This window comes from Arachis stenosperma, chromosome 5 (assembly GCF_014773155.1).
Source record: "Arachis stenosperma cultivar V10309 chromosome 5, arast.V10309.gnm1.PFL2, whole genome shotgun sequence".
NCBI classification, from domain to species: domain Eukaryota; kingdom Viridiplantae; phylum Streptophyta; class Magnoliopsida; order Fabales; family Fabaceae; genus Arachis; species Arachis stenosperma.
Window position 1 is genome coordinate 138,799,976 of NC_080381.1, and position 20,445 is coordinate 138,820,420.

Below are 20,445 nucleotides of genomic sequence, written 5' to 3' on the forward strand. Positions count from 1 at the left end.
AGAAGAAATCAACCAAGTAAAAATATTCAATACTAACAACAACAAAATCAACTCTAATTCCAAACTATATCATCAACCCTTGCTCAATCATAATGTCCAGCTACAATAACAACAATTTCAATAAACTCTAATAATATCCAATGCTAACAAGAACAAGAAATCAACCAATATCCAATATTAACAACAACAAAATCAACTCTAATCCAAACTGCACCATCAACCTTACTCTGAGCAATTACAAGAAATCATCCCAAATAATATACAGTACTAAGTAGAGTAAAACTTTAGAGTAAAGACAACTAGATTACCTGTCGCACCGAGCCTAGACTCATCATCATCACCAATATCATCCTCATTGTTACCGGCTACATCCACCAAGTAATCCTATACAACATCATCATCGTCGTCATCCTCGTGCTCCTGAATTGGTAGTGCAACAACGTTAAGGTCGTAATGAGGTATGTTCCCACTAGTGCCTGTGTTGTGGTGATAATCAATCCCTCGATCTTGATCACATCTACCAGAATCAAAAGACATTGTCCCCCTAGAGTGGCTAGAAGTGATAGGACATTGAAGTCTCGAACCTAAGGACATTTGACTCGGAACCACTCGTAGTGGCAGTGGCTGATCCAAACGAAAGGACAGCTGCAAGTGATTGCCATATGTTGCATTGTACCAACTCATGTAAATCTCGGATGCCTGACAGGTCTTGACAGGATCTCCACCAAGGATGTGAGAATATCGGTTAGTCCAAATCGTTATCCACTCAGAATGTGCGACGGCCCAGTTCAAATTTTTTGGACCGGTCAAGACATTGCCATGTGCATTACCAAGACTCTTTGGTTGACCTGGAATGTCCTGTTGTAAACCGAACTGTCTCTTGACTCTGTCAGCGGGATGCCACTCAATGCACTCAAACGATATCAGTGGCGTCGTTGCATTCCATATCACCTCATGCTCACGGATGTCATCTGGAACTAAATGGGGCGCAATACGATCATGACTGTAGACGTCCCACACAAACTGCATGAATAAGATTCAAAAAAGTTGAAGACAACTATTAAAGTCCTGCATTTAGTAAAAATATGACTCAACAACTATTAAAATAACTTGTGAATAACTATTGGTTTTTGATAGATTAATACATCAATTTACAAATAAAAAATCTATCTAAATCAATTTAGACAGTTTTCTAAATACGTACCCTGTCAGGTTGAATCAAATCCAATAACTTCCTCACGTGATTGGTTGTCCAATGTCTGTATTGAGATGAGGGAAATTCCCAATCATTCCACCTGACAAATTTTTGCTTTCTATTAATAAAATCCAATAAAAATAATCTATTAATATATATTAGTATCATATTTACTATGTAATGTTACCGTTGAGCAAGCGGAAAACGTGGCTCAATGGGAATTGGTGCAAGGAATGGCATCCGTTCCCAAGCCCATACATGCAAGAGAGTCAGGGGACCATCCATATCCTTACAATCATAACGTGATGCCCGACACAATGATCTGTATAGGTGGGCTAGACATGCCGCTCCCCAACTGTAAGTCTTGATCTCCGAAACATTTCGAAGCAAGGGTAAAAATTTCCAATGCACCCCAGCTCCAGACTTGTCACAAAATAACGTCGTACCAAATAGGGCCATAATGTGACACTTGACATATCTTTCTCTAGAAAGTTGATCATTCAATTGTAAGCGACGTTTAAGACTGCGAAGCCACGTCAACTTAATAAAACTTCCTCTATGATCCCTTACTCCAGGTGCAACTCCAAAATGCCACATGCATTCACTTTCTAGACCACTGCTACTACTGTCTGTTGGTCCTGTAACTGGTAGACCATTTGTTGGGAGACCAAGAATCATTGCAACATCTTCTAAAGTAATAGTGCACTCACCAATTGGTAGATGAAACGTGTGAGTCTCAGGCCGCCACCTTTCGACCAGTGCTGTCACGATAACCGAGTGACTTTGTATTCTTCCAACGCGAGAGATGTGGTAAAACCCGGTCTCTCTTAAAAGCTCTTCAACGCTGGCATCAAAGGTATCTGGTGGGTTTAAGTGCCGACACTCCAATATTCGTGAACCCTAAAAAAAAAGAAAAAAAGAAAAATATTAGCACAACTAATCACAAATTTCACATTAACATAATAAAGTCTAATATTGATCAATTTAACTATGATAACATCATGATTGGTTTCCCACAGTATCTTCCATAATCATAATGTAAGTTATGACAACCTGATAATAATTTAATACATATGAATTTAATATCCTAATATTTTGATAATGCATCCATCCTTTGTGATGAATACTATTTTTTTACATAGTAAATAAAAATTAAATTAAACTACTCTAAGATCTTGCTGAAATAACAAAATTGATCTAAAAAATTACTAACTTTCCTTAACATCTCATCCTAATTAATGAAATTGATCTAAAAAAAATTACTCATCATTCCACATAATAGCTTACTATAATTAATAAAATAATCTGAAAAGTTACTAATTTCCCTTAAGGTCTTATTATAACTAACAAAATTAACATAAAAAATTACTAATCTTCATTAAAATATTAATATAATTAATAAAACAATCTGAAAAACTAATAATTACCTAAACATCTTATTATAAATATATTATTAATAAAATTAACATAAAAAATTACTAACTTTTATTAACATCTTACTGTAATTAATAAAATTAACCTAAATAAATCTCTAATTTTTGTATTATATTATTATAATTAATAAAATTATTTTGAAAACTTACTAATTTCACATAATATCTTACCATAATTAACAAAATTACTAGCCAAAAGATTTATTATACTAATCAAAAGAATAGTTATCAGCATTTTGCTCCTAAAAAATAATTAAAAATAAATTTTCCTAACAAATACTTGACTTCATTGTTTTTCCTAAAATATTTGATATTATCCTTCGTATACCAAAAATTGTTATCTGGGAGTATTACCACTGCATACTACTTTTATTCATAAAAATAAAAGAAAATTAAAAATATTCTTAATCAGTATCAGAAATAAAAACTACTTTTCAGATTTCACTAAACACAACATACAATATTAACAACAGAAAAATTCTATTCAACAAAATATAAAACCTGTTGTGAATCTAGTTACTTTCTCCCCTTGATAATTTAAAACTCGTTTAGACTAAACACTTTACACACTGTACTATAACACTATTATATTATCAACCTAAAAAATTTATCTTCAACATTATAAAAAAATATTATTACTAATAAAAGAAATTAAAAAACTTACATATGTAGGATGAGCAAGATATTCAATAATATGATCTTCGGAACGAGTAATATCTCTAACCATCTTCCTCCTCTTCTTCTTCTCTCCTTCACCGTTTTTCTTGTTCTCTGAATTCTCTAACTCTCTGAAGTAGTTGTTTGAAATGAAAAGGGAGTGAAGTGAGCTACTTTAAAGGAGTGAGGAGAGTCACGGGCGCACTGCCACTCCTGCATGCTTTACACGTGTCGAGTCAACAAGGAAATCGCCATTCCCGATTTCCCATGCCAGCTACATATGTGAAATACCGAAATTACTCATATATAACAATCATAAAAAAATTCAAAATTAATTTGCGTAATTTTATTCACAAAAGCATTTCTGTAAATTATTTTTTACATAAAGTATATATTTTATCAGTAACGTTGTGATTTTTTTAAAAATATCTCTAACATTTGATTTTATTTAATTTTTTTAAATATTTTTTTGGTTTGTATTAAAGATGTTAAATTTTATAAATGTTGAGGATATATAACGTTTACGATAATTTTGAGACAAATAAAAAATATTAAAGATAAAATTATGTATATAAAAAACGTTAAGGATAAAATTAAATAAAATTAAATATTAAGAATATTTTAAAAAATAAAAAATATATTTTATTCTTAAGTTTTATATTAAAATGAGAATGATATTTCTTAGAAAAAAAAACAAGTCTTTATTTTTTGATTTGAAGACCTCCTTAACTAACTAAAAATATAAAAATATTTTTTATTTTTTAAAATAAAAGATATTTAAATTTTTTTGTCTAAAATATACAAGAACAAATAAATTTATTAAAAAATTTAGATGTTTCTCTTAAAAAAAATGATGTTTTTATATTTTTAATTAATTAAAAATTTATTTATTTTTGAAATAAAAAGTGGAAGACGTATTTATCTTTTCAGTACGAATAGGTATTCTTTAAAAGTGATTTTTTATTCAACCTTTTATTATAATAATTTAAAAAATTAAAACAAATACATCTAAATAGATTTAGTGTCTTTTTAAAATTAAATACACATTCAAAATATAAACTAAATAAAACTGAAATTTAAAATTTAAAATTTAAAATTTTTGTTTCAGTTTTACTGTTTTTTTATTATTAATAGATTATCATTTAAATACACATTCAAAAATTAAATACAATAAAATTGAAAATTTTAATTTTAAAATTCAAAAAATAAAATTTTAGGGTTTTAATTATTAATCCACACATGTGAAACTCCCTAAAAGAGATCATATTTTAAACTAATATGTTAGGTATACTTTTATCGAATAAGATCTAAAAACTTAGTTTAATTATGCATTTTAATGGTTTTTCACGGTATCCCCTAACCCGGTAAGTCAACGACTAATCCGCTATGGTACTGAGCTCCTTTTAAGGGTTTGTCACTGGCCAATAGGTTGCTGCATGCACAAGGCAGAATTCGAACCCCTGACACTTGTTTAAGTGGACTAATGAGCTAACCACTAGACTAACCCAACTTGTTAATAATTTTAAAAATGTTGATAAAAAATAAGAAATATTAGATGCATTTTTATCGAATAAGATATAAAAAAATAGTTTTATTTTTAACGTTTAATAAATAAAATTTTAGATTTATAATTTTGGATCTGTTTTAAACATATTTTGTATATAAGTCAATAATTTTAAATGTATAATAATTGAAAAAATAACCAATTTTTACAAATATACATTTTAATAAATTTAAAAGCGTTAATGTTCAAATAAATAACGATAAAATCTAACAAATAATAAAAAAATAAAAAATATTAGATAAATTTTTATCGAGTAAGATATAAAAAAAGTAATTTTATATTTAACATTTAAATTTAAATTTAATTTTCTGGTTTATTATTTTGGATGTGTTTCAGAAATATTTTGTGTATCATTTAATAATTTTCGATGTGTTACAATTAAAAACAAAAATGAATTTTTACGAACATACATGTTAATAAATTAAAAACATTAATATTCAAATAAGTGACAAAAAATCTAACTACTAAAAAAAAGAAATATTATATGAGTTTTTATCGAATAAGATATAAAAAATTAATTTTATTTTTAGTGTTTAAATTTAAATTTTAGATTTATGATTTTGGATATATTTTAAAAATATTTTTTGTATAACTTTATAATTTTAAATGTGTTACAACTTACAATGGAAAAAATTAATTTTTACGCACATATATTTTAATAATTTTAAAAGCGTTAATATTTAAATAAATAATAAAAAATCCAACTAATAATAAAAAAATTGTTGAACACTATAAACCTTTATTAAATTTTTATTTGTTATCTTTTTTTTTCCTCCCGAATACCTGTAATTGCTCATTTATTTATCTTTAATTCGGTCTAATTATTTTATGTTGCCTTATAAGGGTGTCTCCCTAACATGACACGTTTTAACGAGTGAGTGTGGGGGTTTTGGCTATCATTCCTAGCAAAACCGTGAGGCTTCGTGTGCCAAAGCGGACAATATCGTGCTAGCGGGTGGTCTGGGCTATTACAAATGGTATAAGAGCAGGGGCTATTACAATGCGAGGGTGCTGGGCTCCCTTAGAGTGGATTGTAAGGTTCCACATTGGTTGGAGAAGAGTGGTATTTTCTAATCATTTTGGAGATAAATATTACAAAAATAAAAAAAAAAAGAGAAGAAAAAAAAGAATATTGATGCATAGACTGATAATTCATTTATTGTTTAATTCAAATGTTGATATAAAACTTATTAAAATTTCATTCGACAATATGATGAATGAGTTTTGAGTTAACATGCAAGTCACTTGAAATAGGAACAAAATAGCACAACTCATCTAATAATAATAAAATATTAAATATGAAATAGTAAATTTACCTGTAGAGGAGTGATATTCTTTTATGAAGAGTTTTGTGAAGAACCTAAAAGAGAAGAAGAAAAGAACTTAAAGAGGGAGAAAGGGGCACGTACAAATAAAATAGAAAAATGATAAAATAACCACTTTATAAAGTGAGTAGGAAGTTAGAAAAATTTTAGTATTTAAAATTTAAATTAATTTTAATTACTAGCTATAAATTAAGAATGTATTTTAATTAAATTTAATTAAATAACATTATTTAAATTTTAAAAATAGACCAAAAATTAAATTTTATTATACAAGTAGTATTTTTTTATTTTTTCTATTTTTTAAAATCATAAACAATAAAAATGTTAATCTTACATGTAGATTTAAAATGTAAAGATCAGATCATCCAAATTTTAAAAAACAAATCGATTTTTAAAAACAAAATTCGGATCATCCGATTTATGAAGTATGAACTAAAAAAATAATTATATTAAAAAAATAGAACCCTCCAATTTAATATTAAAATATTTTAAAAAATTATATTACAAGGCAATCGGACTAACCGATTTCAAATATCCGTACCACAAGAAAAACACCACCATCATCAATATCTCTGGATTGCACACGATTTCCTCCATTGTAAAAAAATTTAGCCACGGATTTCATGATAAAATTTAATTTAATAATTTATTACCATTTACCAGAGACCAATGTATAACTCCATAAAGTGAACTCTCGTTTTGCATTATCACTGTTTTTCTTTCTTTCTTTCTATGTTGATCTCCAATGGCCTCTGCTTCGCTTCTTCTCACTCTCTCCACGCTTTCGCTGCTTCTTTCACCCTCTTTTTCCGACAGGTAAATTTACAAGTTCGCCCTCACTTTTTCCCCAATTCTCTAGTTTGGTTGAATTAGGGTCTAAAGTCTAAACTCAATTATTATTGTTGGTGCTGTGAATTTTTATTAGCAGCAGGAAAGAACTAAGGGAGAAGGAGGGGTTGCTGTTGTTGAAGAAGGAAAATGCATCATCACATTATATGTTAGGGTTAGGCCACTCAGTTAATCCAAACAGCATTGATCCAACACGTGTTGTCCAGATCTCATGGCAACCAAGGTCAGGTACTTTCTACTCTCTACAACTTTTTCTCCACTTGAAGCATTCTCATTATTTCATGCCTTAGGTATTCAGTTAATCTCTTTGTTTTTTTCCTTTTTTGTTATTATTTTAAATGCATTTGAATGATGTATTATGTTATAGTTTAATTTCTATGCAGTATGCACTATATCCAATTGGGCGCTGGTATGTAGATTAAAGTGGTTTCTTTTGTCTAATGACAGCTCTTGATTGAATGCTAATGCATAGAAACTAAACTCATTTTATTATGTGCTCTAATTCGTTTGATTATTAAACTTTGATGATATTGTATCTGTGACTACAGAGTTTTTCTATATAGAGAGTTCTTGTCTGCCAAGGAGTGTGACTACCTTATTTCTTTGGTATGGTTCTTTTTTTCTTATTTTTTGCTTCTTATTGTCATTCAGTCATGTTGCCTCCTAATACTTGGGTCAGTTGTTGATTCTTTCCTTTTCTTTTTTCCTTTTTCTTTTTTAAATTTTGGGTACTAAGGCGTATGATCTGAACGAAAAATCCTTTGATGCGGCCAATGGGAGACTTGCATCGGAAACTTCGTTGGATATCGAAGTGAGTCTTTTAAGTTTTTCCATACCTAGTTGCATGGCTTAGGCACTGGCAAATTATTAGGTTATACTGTGATGACTAGTTTTAGCTTCAACTGTGTTTTTCTTCCTTCAATTTTGGTTCATTTTCATGTTCTCGATTATTGCATGGTGAAATTTTGTATTTTTGTTTGTTTGTCTATGTCTACCTTAAATTAAGCCAAATCAATGAGGTGTTTCTTTATATTCATGTATACTTCTAAGGACTCATTGCATGCAGTTCTTCGATTGTGATCCTTAATGTTCATACGGAACTTGAAAACCGAGAGAAATTGTATATGCATGAGATTGCTGCAGCCAATGTATACCTGCTTGTTGTTTTAACCTTGCTGCTTGACCACATTTAGCTCATTACCAACCTTGTGGACATTATTATGATGATATTCTAAATTGATTTAGGATGATATTGTTGCAAAGATTGAAGAAAGAATTTCGCTTTGGACTTTCCTTCCTAAAGGTATCCAATTGTTATGTTCAGGCCTGTATTTGTCTGCCTGTGTTCTGCATTACACACTCTAATATAACGGTTGTCTCGTTTGTTAATCATTTTTACTAGAGAACAGCAAGCCTTTGCAGGTCAAGCATTATGAGCTTGAACAGGATGGCCAGAACTTAGACTATTTTACGAACAAGACCAAATTGGAATCAAATGGACCTCTAATGGCAACCGTTATTTTATATCTCTCAAATTCTACACAAGGGGGTCAAATTCTCTTTCCCGAATCAGAGGTGAGTGAGGCCACTCCAGAGATTTTCCTTCCAATGTGCTTATTTGTTTTTTGGAGACCAACTTTGATACACTGCCATTGTAAACTGTTATATACTGTCTTCACTGTGTGTGATTTTTTCAATACCTTCAGTGTGGTTACATAACATAACTGGATGAATGTAACATTGTTAGCGTATCAAAATTAAATGCTCGATATCTTGCCTGGTATTGGACCTGTGTTTACCATTTAATCATGTTGAATATACTCTCAGCCGAAGAGTAGCGGCATGTCGGATTGTGGAGAAAGTAACAAGTTTCTCCAGCCAGTAAAAGGGAATGCAGTTCTGTTCTTCTCCCTCCACCTAAGTGCAACTCATGACAAGAGGAGTATACATTCTAGATGCCCTATCCTTAAGGGGGATATGTGGTCTGCAATTAAATACTTATATGCAAAACCAATTGGTGAGAGTAAGGTCCCAACCGTATCAGATGGTGGTGATTGTATTGATGAGGATGACAATTGCGCTGCTTGGGCGGCCATGGGAGAATGTCAACGAAATCCTGTGTTCATGATTGGTTCCCAAGATTATTATGGTACATGTAGGAAAAGTTGTCATTTATGTTGATTTTAGTATTTTACACACACTGCTAATACAAACTTATTCCATTATGTTGGAACTATGAATTCCTTTGTAAAAATGATAGTGGTAGGTATTCCACATCTTATGGTGCTCAACATTGTCTTAGAATCGGTAATATAATGTTTTGGAAATCTTCAATTTAATGTACGGTTCATGAAAACTTATTTGCAAATTTGGCACCAAACTCAAAGGCACAAGAGAATTTGCCATAATAAAAACAAAAAAACTTAGGACTACCTAAGAAAAACCTAGCTTTTTGTTACCAAAATAAAAAAGAAATTGGAGAATAAAACCAAAAGTTACGTATTTTATTTAAATTATATTTTTTAAGTCTAAATTTTTATATATTTTTATAAAATTTTATTTTTTAATCATCACTTCTTTTTCTTTCATTTTACATACTTTCTCTCATCCGTTTCTCTTTCTAATTGGAGGTGTATAACTAGAAGCAAAATTAATTAGTAAATTGATTTTTAAGCATCTTAATTACAAAATGCAGAAAAGAATTGGTTACCTTTTATAAGATTCTAAGACATGTATAATATTCTCAGTCTTTTGTTCTAAATTAATGCTCGGTTATAACTTTTCAAATAAATTAAATTAAATTAAAATATATAATTAATATTATTCAATATTTTAAATAAATACTTATTTAGTGACATGACATTTATTTTAGCGCCTTATTATCATTTGTGGTTAGTGCAAAGCGTATGAAGGAAGTGTCCCAAACAAAAATAAAATATAAACGTCGTCGATTGGAGCGCGAGAGAATGATTTTAAAATCTCGCACGATAACGGCTACTTCCAAATTCTGCTGCTTCCTTTCTCTCTTATTCTTGTCATCTCACTTCTCACTTCTCACTTTCTCTCCCATCAAAATCAACGCTAACAGGTAACACAGTTCGCATCTCAATTTCGCATTTTCAAATGGCTTCAACGCACCACGACAACGCAGGAACTACTCCCGCCCGCAAGGTTCGGGTTGTGGCCAAACTCCGAGGCATTTTGCGTCAGGAGCCTGATTCCGAGCCTAAGCTCAATTCATGGATCTCGGTGAATAAGCCACAAGGGGAGAATTTTGAGAGCGTTACTTTATCCTTTGGAGAACAATCTTCTAGGTATGCATATGCCTCATTTTTTTTCCGAAGTAGTTGCAGTTTCAGCTTTGTGCAATTGACGTGAAATAATTCGAAATTCTGAGGGTGCGATTTTGCATTGTGTGAAGTTATGTCATAATTGGAGATTTTAACAAGTCGTAGCAGCTGTAGTAAATCTCATGAGTCCGTCATTTTAGTTTGAGAAGACAAAAATGATGATTAAGTTAGGGTGTATTATGGTGAATTGTACAAATTGAAATTTCAGCTCCTTTTCGGTCTATAATTGTTGATGAATTTGATTTAATTTTCGTATAGGCTCCATTTGACATGGAGCTTTAGGGCTTCATTGATGAATTTCAAGTTTTCATGACACTGTTGATTTCATCTGTTGTGCAGTCGGTATTGGATGCATTATTGCTATGAGGAACATGAGGAGAATGAGTTGATATATTCAAGAGAGGTTAAACCTCTTGTTTCAGCAGTGTTTGAAGGTCATAATAGCACCGTTATTGCGTGTGGAGCTAGAGGCAGTGGCAAGACCCACCTAATTCAGGTTTGACTCTGTTGGTCATGCTAGAGTCTTTCTTTGTGCTTTTCTTTGTGTGTTTGGGAAAAATTTTGATTGTTAGTTTTTGTAGTAGAATCATGTGCGTAGTAGGCTAATAATTTCTGTGTTTTTCAAGGGTTCTGCTGAGAAACCGGGTCTGGCAATGCTTGCAATTGCTGAGTTCACCTCCTTGGCTGAGAAAAATGGGAAGTCGATATCCATTTCTTTCTATGAAGTTGATCACCAGGATCATGCTGTTGATTTATTAAATCCAGGACACCCACCAATTTTGGTTTATGAAGATCGTGGTAGAATTCAGTTTAAAGGACTAAGTCAAGTAAAGTCTATTCTACTTGCCATCTTCTAATCTAGAAAAATGAATTTTCCAACATGAAAAATTGACATCTAATAAAAGGCTATGCTGTGTTTTTTTTATTGCAGATTCCTGTGAAATCCGTTGCCGAATTTCAGAACTTCTACTTTGCTGCATGTTCTGCGCAAAAGACTATTACAAGAAAGGGCTTTGAACATGCTCGTAGAAGTCACATGGGATTAATTGTGAATGTATTTTCTCAAAATGCAAGTGTAGAAAATGGTCTTGTGAGCAAAATGAGTTTCGTTGATTTGGCAGGTGTTAAAAATGAACCATAATTTAATCTTTTTCACATATACATACATTGATATATATATATATATATATATATATATATATATATATATATATATATATATATATATATATATCAATGTGATATATCAAAATACTACTAACAGTTCTGTACTTTTATCATCAGGTTATGAAGATGCTAGAAAGAAAAGCAGTGACACCATTTGCCTTGCTGAGACTAACAAAATTAACAAGTCCATTTATGCCTTAATGAATGTTTCTCATGCTTTGAGCACCAATGAAAGCCGAGTTCCCTATCGAGAAAGCAAACTTACACGCATGTTGCAAGATTCCTTGAGAGGGACTGGCAGAATTTTGATAGTTGCCTGTTTGGTAATCATGACTTTGCTTTTTAGATATTTGTTTTCTCATTCTTCAAATTATTTGTATCATTATTATAATTCTGATTTTGATCCTTTTTCTTTTCTGTACTGTGAACTTAGAACCCATCATTTTGTCAAGATACTATTTACATGGTAAGCTTAGCATCACGATCATGTCAATCAATTCAACGAACATTCTTAGATTCAACAAAGAAAATTTCAAGTTCAGCAAGCCAGATTAAGACTTATCAGAAGAGGCAGATAACCAAGAGTGTTTTGAAATCCGCTAAGAAAATACCTGCCTCTCTATCATATCACTCGGAAAAGAAGGTTGTTGCTGCACCGAAGTCTGCAATCAAAGCAAGGTGCATATTGATTTTTTTTTCCATATTTTATTAGGCTATTGTTTCCATTTTGTGGATATTAACTTCTTTTTGTTTCAAATTTAATTGAAGGAAATTATTTGATGAAGCAAGCAATTCTGCTGCTAGAGCTAAAAAGGTACTGGTTTCTTTTCTTTTCTTTTTTATTTTTTCCCCAATATACTTATATGTACTATCCTTTTCAACTATATTAATTACAATTCTTTACATTTGCCTCGCCTTAAAGGAGGGCTTTGCAAGAAAATGTATATTCCAATAGGACCATTACTAGTCTAGCTAATTTTGTACCAGAAATTTTACCAAGTGCATTCAACAAAGTCCTTTTCAGCTATAGGCTTAACCTTTAAACTTCACTACTGGAAGAGATGAAGGTTTTAAGAATTTAGCTTCACAATAATGATAAATTGGATATATATAGAGTTAAGTTGTTATTAATGGATAATTTATTTTGTGGAGGAATCGAGTTTTGTAACAATAAATTATGATATTTGACTTGCAAAGACAAAATTTGTAGAATTTAGCACTACAGAGTGAGGTGTAATATTAACGGATAATTTACTTTGGGCAGGAAATTTCCATGGTACAAAATTCATCTGAGACTCTATTGGTAAACCAGGACAATTCACTAGACATTACTGGAAATCATGTTGAATCCAACACTAAAGTGGTAAAGGTAACAAATAATTTACCTTCTATCTTATCGATCAAAACCTTGGCACAACTATGTTCTCATTGTTGATAACACCTTGGATATTGTTTTATGCAGGATAATTCACTGCCAGATGCTAGTAAGAATGTGAAAGGCAATCTGATGGTGGAAAATGTAATTATCTGATCTCATATAATTGATTTAAATTTGAGCAAGACGTTGAAAACATTTACATAGTTGATACTTGACATTTTTTCATATAGAATACTTATAAGCATACTCAATGCAGGGTGATTCATCTTTGAATACTAGCAGTGAAGTGGAAATCTACCCTATAGAGGAAAAGGTAATTTTATTAATGTTACTAATCCTTCAGCTTATTATCAGTTTCTCCCCTCAATTTGGCCTCCATAAAACCTATCAAAACATTCTTATTGAAAGAAAATGGTTCATACCAGAAATTTTTTTTGGATTATTTTCAGTAAGGCTCTCCCTTGTCAATGTCTGTAAGAATGGAAAGTATTGCAACCTAGGCGATTTTATTATTTAAGTATGAAAGACATGAAACTGATGTTGTTAATGTGCTTATGTAGGGAATTTCTCTCAATGGAGAGGATCATCAAGATGCCAGTAATTTCTATGAGGCAGTGGAATTAGTTCACGAAGGTAGAGGTTTACACAAATGAGATTGTTTGACTTATCATGTTTGTATATGATGAAATATCAAAATGGCTTCTTTTTATTGTCATAACAGACCTTAACATGAACAAGGAGAACAACAGTTTAATGATAATTGAACAAGGACAACAAGCATTGGCAATGGTTCAAGAAGGTAGATGTGAGCAAATAAGTTTTGAAGCAAAGTTGTTAGACTAATCATATTATGATGAGTGCCAATTTGTGTTTATTTTTATTTATTTATTTATTTATTTTGCCATCACAGGTCAAAACATAAACAAAGAGAACAACAGTTCAATGGCATATGAAGATGGTTCTACACCAATCAGTTCTCAATTGCGTGATCTTTCTAACCGTTTTAAATGGCTCTATTCGTCAACACCATGGCAGATATCAGAAAAGGAATGCATTTCACTTGATAGCACTTCTGTAGATATCATGGAACCCAAAACTCCTGTAGTTGAACAAACTACGAGCCTTAATGATAGACGGGATATAATGAATCCCAAAAGTCCATGGGAAACATTTAGTGTGCATGGTTCTGGCATGAAGGTCTGTTCTATTTATAGTATTGCCAAATGACTATGTTAAAATGTGTACCTTCAGGTTATTAACTCGTAGTTTCTCTTAATTGCAGAATTCTCTTGTTGAAGAATATCTAAGATTTTTAAACTCAGCTAACAAGTAAGTCACATTGCCAATTATTATGAACAGAAAGCGCATAGTCGTTCCCAATGTATTTAATGATTATGTGATTATCATAAGTGTTACAACCTTTGAATAGCTCTATGTATAATTCATAGCTCCTTTGAGATAATTAGCTTACTTTATTTGCTTTTCTTCACTATGTTTTCCTAAATACTTTCAGGGAAGAATTAAAGAAATTGAAGGTTAGGAATTCTCCACCTTTCATTGCTTTGATCATTTTTTTCCCTTTTTATTTTATACCTTATGGAACTGGTAGAACTTTTGTTACAGGGAATTGGAGAGAAGAGGGCAACCTACATACTTGAGCTTCGCGAAGAATCTCCCGAGCCTTTCAAAAGTGTAAGTTCTTAGTAAAATTCTTCCTGAGTTGATTGTTTCTTACTAGTGAGATATATTAATAACCGACTCCAAACCAAATTTTTGCCAACAGCTTGATGATTTAAGGGATATTGGACTTTCAGCAAAGCAGGTATCCATTCTTCTGTTACAGTTTGTCATTTTCATTTTCATTTTCATTTTTACTATGAAAAAAATATCAATATCTCATGGCATATAACCTAAGCTTATAATGTTTATACAGATCAAGGGAATTATGAAAAAAGAAGTTGGAGAGCTTTTCAACTAGCTGGAAAGTGAATAGCTGAATTTATATTTTACTACAAAATATGTTTGTCTGTGCAGTACTGCAGTAACCTTGTACTACATTTGTATCCAGAGAAAATTATATGAATGGCAACCTGAAGTTGCTCTATGTAATGTTGTAACCTTGACTTTGTGGGCATTGGTAATTGCGTTTGATGGTTTCATTGCTATATGAAATTCTGATGTTGGAGACAAAACAATAGTATGTTTTAAGAGGGAATCTAGGTAAATGTGTTTTCTCTTCATTTAATCATAAATCACAAGTTAATAATATTCGTTTGATGATCTTCTGCTCAAGTTATCAACATGTTTCCTCTGTTCTTACCTCTTGTCGATCCATTAACAAAATCCTTTTGTTGCATTCAATAACAAGAATTCTCAAAATGACAAATTTGCTTATAGAAGGCATATAATTTTAGCAATAGATGAGATCTTCATAAGTGAAACATGTTATATTATAAATTATAAATTAGCTAAAGAATATTGATGAATAGTAAATACAGAATCCCAATTGTTTATTGACATTATATACATCCTCTAATTTATTTTCGGATACTATTAATAAAAATAATACTTGTATATATAAAAATCAGCTATTAAATTAATCATCATGTATTATATTATTTTTATTTTTATACATTTTTAATATATATTTTGTATTTTTAACATTTATTCTTTATGAGTAATTAATTTAATTGTTGATTTTTAATCTACACCTAGTGTTTTTCTATAAATGTATCAAATATATGGCTAACTCAACTGTTTTCTTAACTAGTATTCTTAGTATAATTGTTTTTACAGCAACAAAACATCATGTCAGTCAACATTTTTAAAAAAATTGTCAATGCAATGAGAGTTTTCTAAGCTAAAGGCGTTCCTTTTCTACCATCTATCTATTATATTATATAGAAATTGAGTTTTTGTATTTAATAATAGGACTAATGTGATCATTTTTTAGAGTATTTTTTAATTTATTTTTTTAATTCATTGAATACAATTTATTATAATAAATTAATTATATCAATTAATTAATTTAATTAAATATTTAAATATTACATAATTTATTATATTTTATATCAATTAATTAAAGGTAAAAAAGTGTTTTTCTATTTATTTTTTTAATTTATTAAATTCAATAAACTATTTTTTAATTCAATAAATCAAATAAAATTAATTATACTAATTATTTGTATCAATTAATTGATTTGATTAATTCTTAAAAATATTTTTATTTAATTTGTTTTATTTAAATACATTAGTTATAACTAATCAATTATTTAATTTTATTAAGATAAATATCAAATTCTATTTCTAATATAAAATACAAATGTTATTCTTTTTATTTTTATTTACCACTATAAAAGATGATATATACTAGAAAAGAATCTCATTTTTTTTTATCAATTACTCTTTCATTGAGTAATTTTTACAGTCATTTTTTTCTTTTTATGAGACACCGTCGCAAGAAGACAACTATCATGGACACAAGCTATCGAACCCTCCAACTCCCATTAACTGAGTACTCATCACTTGAAGCTATATATGATATATATGATATGTTAGTCATGAAGTATTTATGGTCTATGGTGTTATTATATATGGATGAAAAAAAAAGTTTTATGTTTGAACTTGTTCAAGTCATTTATCTGTTTGTATGTGTATTGTAGTGTGAAATTATTTTTAATTTATGCTGTGTAATGGTATTATGGTCTAATTTGAGCTTTTACTTTAAAACTGTATTATAATTTTATCTCGTCGTTTTCTCTGGATATCAAGTTGACGTATTTTTATTTATTATTATTGAAGCTGATGTGATAAGAAATTTAAAAACAAAACTCTCACACTCAATTCATTTTATTATAGTCTATCTTTTTTATTTCTTTTATTTTCTGCTTATTTATTTAAGTTTTTTTTATTTTTTATTATGAATTTTTTTATTTTTATCTTTTATACATTAATTTATTATAACTCTTTACAAGTCATATGTTAAGTCTTTTCAATGTTAAAATTATGTTCCTAATATGCTTAATTTTATTGATTTATTAATCATATAAAACCAACTTTAATTGTTACCAATCTTAATATCCAATAATAAAAATATTATCAATTTCTTAATTTTATTTTTATTTATTTTATAATGAGTCAATAACATTGTGAAGTGTGAATCGTTAAGATAAGGCATGCACTATATTTTATAAGGGCAAATAATTAGACTAAACCTTATTCTCCTACAACATTTATCTTCTTTTTCAACTCTAAATTAATACTCCTTAATTGGTAATAGCACATTTAGTTTTGCAGCACAAAAGTCTTGGCAAAGATCATAGTATTCGTTCTTTTATGTGTAAAAATCTCAATTTAATTCAAAGATACTTCGATAATATGTATATAATTTGTTAGTTCATAAATGAAGATAGAAAATCTTAAAAATAAATTCTACAAGTTACATATTTTAAATGAATAGCACACTATATAATTTAATAATCCAATACTAATAATACTAATCTCCTTGATATATTAAAACTGAGTTTTTTTCCAAGATGAGGTATCATACTTTCATAGTTTTTTTGTTCTCTCTTTAACATGAATACATTCTTATTTACTATTCATTATTTTTTATCTTTTTATTTTTATTTTTTATATTTTCTATAATTTTTATTTCTAATTATTGCTATTTAATTCACTAATTTTAGATAACAATTAAATTTATTATAATGCTAGCTAATTTTTCCTGTATTAAATCAATTAATAATAAATACTATTTATCAATAATAAATTGTAAATTATAAATTCTATTATTTATATTTGATAATTCAATTATTTGTTATTTTTATTTTCGCTTATTTTTAAGCAAAGTTTTTTTGTAATAAATTTATTATTGCCAATCTCCTCTACAATAATAATAAATTTATAATAATAAAAATATTATCATTTATCAATTAAGTAATATATGCATCAACATCTCTTTATTATACTATTAATGTAATAATACAATAATACATGTAGAATAATAATTTCCCAAAATAAATAAATAATCATTAATCCCTTTCGCGCTAAAAAAATAAAAAAAAAAATCTGATCAACCTAAACTAATTTGCATATAAATAATAATTGGATGAAGTGAATATTATGTTAAGCAAAATAATAGCCAAATAGTATATATATATATATATATAATCATATTACTAAATATTAGGTTATAGAAAAAAATTATTAGAATATATATATGCAAAAAATTAAAAAAAAAATAATGAGAGACGTAAGGCTATATTTATATAGAGTAATTATGGTATATAATATGGCTACGCTTTACAGGTGATGCAATAGTAAGGATAAGTGTAGCCTATTCTGCTAAACATGAAAGCTGAAAAGCATAGCCTTTAATCCTGAATGGCATCACTTGAAAAGCGTATCCTATTCTCAAACGTCAAAAGTGTAGCCTTAAGTACAGAAAAACATATCTTTTGAGAATAGGCAACGGTCTAATAGGCATCCTCCATTAAAGCATCTTCATAGTCTGAAAAGCGTAACCATTATCTAAGACATTATTTTTTTACTTTTGGCTATATTTTTTAAATGTATCTGAATGGATATTTTTCTTGTAGGAAAAGTGTGAGTTTTTTGAGCTTAAAACTCTTGGCTTAATAACTATAAAAAGAAACCAAGAATGAATAGAAGAAATTATCAGCCACAAGATAAGATGTTTTAATTTAGCAAAGAACATTAGATAAGTTAACATATTCTCATTTTGTAAGCTAATAAAGAAAAAAAAAAACTCACCGTTGTAATTTTACTGTCCTTTTTCTCTTTAAAATAGCTATCCTGATCAATCTCGTAGTAGCATAATTATTAGACATGATTTAAAGTGATCATAAAGTATGGAATTACACACAATGAAACAAAGAAGCAAATAGATATCTCTTTGTTTACATAATAATTCAATGATATAACATGCTCTTTTGGAGTTTCTGCCTTAGAGAAAAAAAAAGCAAGAGGATTATCACCACTGAAAAGAGAGAAACTAACCATATGTTTACCTTTATATTTAAAAATGGCCGAGTCTATAAAAAAATTTCATCATGTTTATTTCCAAAAATAAGCTACATAAGGCTAAAAGACTATGGAGTAAGATCAAAGTAGACCTATGAAAACAATCACCATTGAATAGTTAGTTAGCCACGAGTCAAATGATTTATCAATATTCTCTCAGAGTATTGGATTTGACCAACTCCTTATTTTTATGTAAAAGTAAGTTGTAGGATCATAAAAATAGACATCACATCATGGGCAAGATGAATATACAAAAGAACTTCTAAGAAAACCAAAAAAACATAAAATAAGAGCACTGGAGAACTAATAAAGCTGCTCCATTTTATTCATATAACCATAGTTGATAACATCAACTAATTACATTCATAATAGAGAATTGAAAATTTTATACTATGACTATAAGCTTTGTCCTTCCATGCACATGACAAGTAAAATTGAATTTGAAATTTCAATATACTAGACTTTGAAATTTCAATATACTAGACCTAATGTTGACAGTTAAGTTATGATGGATAAGATATTCATCCTATGTGTCCTCAACCTTAAACTGCCACAAATATTAATAAAAAACTGTCACAAAATGTCAGTATATAACTTCCATAAAAAGGATAGAAAATCGTCATTATAGGAGTTATAAAACCACAAAAAAACTTGTGGCACCTTCAATTTCAGAGATTTTTAAAACTGCCACAACCCCTTTTGGGAGGGGGAGGGGGGTTTGAACCGCCACAAATAAACAAAAAATTTGTAGTGATTTTTTGTTATATTTGTTACTGATGACATCAAAATTTACTGATATAATACATTAAGTAATATCATACTTACCATAGCACACACCTGGCAATCCTAATTAGCAGTTAAAATGATAAGTTTATGAAATTAAATCAAATTAACCCCAAATTGATGAGGACTTTGAAGCATTAAAATTCCTTATTTAGGATTGATTTTATCTAATTTTATAAACTTATCATATTAGCAATAAATTAGAACTAGATATGAATTATGATGTTACTTAATGTATTATATCAATAAACTTTGATAAGTCTTTATAAAATAAAATAAAAAATATATAAAATAAGTAATATATATACAATTCCAAAGTTATTAATCATAAATTATGAACAAATTAAAAAAAACTTATAAATCAATATATAATCATATAATTTTTTAATATTTTTATTTTTTTAAAATTATCTAGACTTATCAACATTTAAGTTCTCCAAATATTATGATCGATTTCACACTTATAATATGTAATATTAGTTATATATATTTGAAAAATGTGACTCATTTAGTGTTTAACCATTTATGTTCCATTGAAATTGTCATAACAAGTATACATGCGATTTTATGAAAATAATATAATCTAAATTTTGGGTATATGAGAATTTACTAAGTGGTTGAAGTAACTCCATATCACAAACAACGAATGCTATTAATAGGGATGATGAAACAATCATTAAAATAGATATTTATGGAAAT

The 20,445-nt window shown here is 29.0% G+C and overlaps 3 protein-coding genes across 6 annotated transcripts; 2 read left to right on the plus strand and 1 right to left on the minus strand.

Moving 5' to 3' along the window:
• Positions 1–82: 82 nt before the first annotated feature.
• Positions 83–3,386, minus strand: LOC130982114 (serine/threonine-protein phosphatase 7 long form homolog). Its single transcript, XM_057905980.1, has 4 exons — positions 3,293–3,386; positions 1,383–2,095; positions 1,205–1,295; positions 83–1,023 (listed from the first exon to the last, which is right to left on the minus strand). The coding sequence occupies exons 1-4, from the start codon at positions 3,353–3,355 to the stop codon at positions 385–387; spliced, it is 1,506 nt and encodes a 501-aa protein (XP_057761963.1). The 5' UTR covers positions 3,356–3,386; the 3' UTR covers positions 83–384.
• A 3,118-nt stretch (positions 3,387–6,504) lies between these two features.
• Positions 6,505–9,435, plus strand: LOC130982691 (probable prolyl 4-hydroxylase 12). 4 transcript variants are annotated; one of them, XM_057906749.1, is made up of 7 exons: positions 6,505–6,990; positions 7,100–7,246; positions 7,572–7,629; positions 7,760–7,834; positions 8,269–8,326; positions 8,426–8,598; positions 8,851–9,435. In XM_057906749.1, the coding sequence occupies exons 1-7, from the start codon at positions 6,920–6,922 to the stop codon at positions 9,202–9,204; spliced, it is 936 nt and encodes a 311-aa protein (XP_057762732.1). In that variant the 5' UTR covers positions 6,505–6,919; the 3' UTR covers positions 9,205–9,435. The 4 variants fall into 4 exon arrangements, with proteins under 4 accessions (XP_057762732.1, XP_057762734.1, XP_057762733.1 ...); XM_057906751.1 differs by having other exon boundaries at positions 7,106–7,246; XM_057906750.1 differs by having other exon boundaries at positions 6,509–6,990; positions 7,103–7,246.
• Positions 9,436–10,066: 631 nt separating this feature from the next.
• Positions 10,067–15,210, plus strand: LOC130982392 (kinesin-like protein KIN-10C). Its single transcript, XM_057906383.1, has 18 exons — positions 10,067–10,337; positions 10,713–10,869; positions 11,000–11,200; positions 11,305–11,494; positions 11,658–11,863; positions 11,974–12,218; positions 12,309–12,354; positions 12,805–12,909; positions 13,003–13,059; positions 13,175–13,231; positions 13,479–13,551; positions 13,640–13,717; positions 13,829–14,115; positions 14,201–14,247; positions 14,432–14,453; positions 14,542–14,610; positions 14,702–14,740; positions 14,852–15,210. Exons 1-18 carry the CDS (start codon positions 10,147–10,149, stop codon positions 14,894–14,896), a joined length of 2,115 nt encoding a protein of 704 aa, XP_057762366.1. The 5' UTR covers positions 10,067–10,146; the 3' UTR covers positions 14,897–15,210.
• The last annotated feature ends 5,235 nt before the right edge of the window (positions 15,211–20,445 follow it).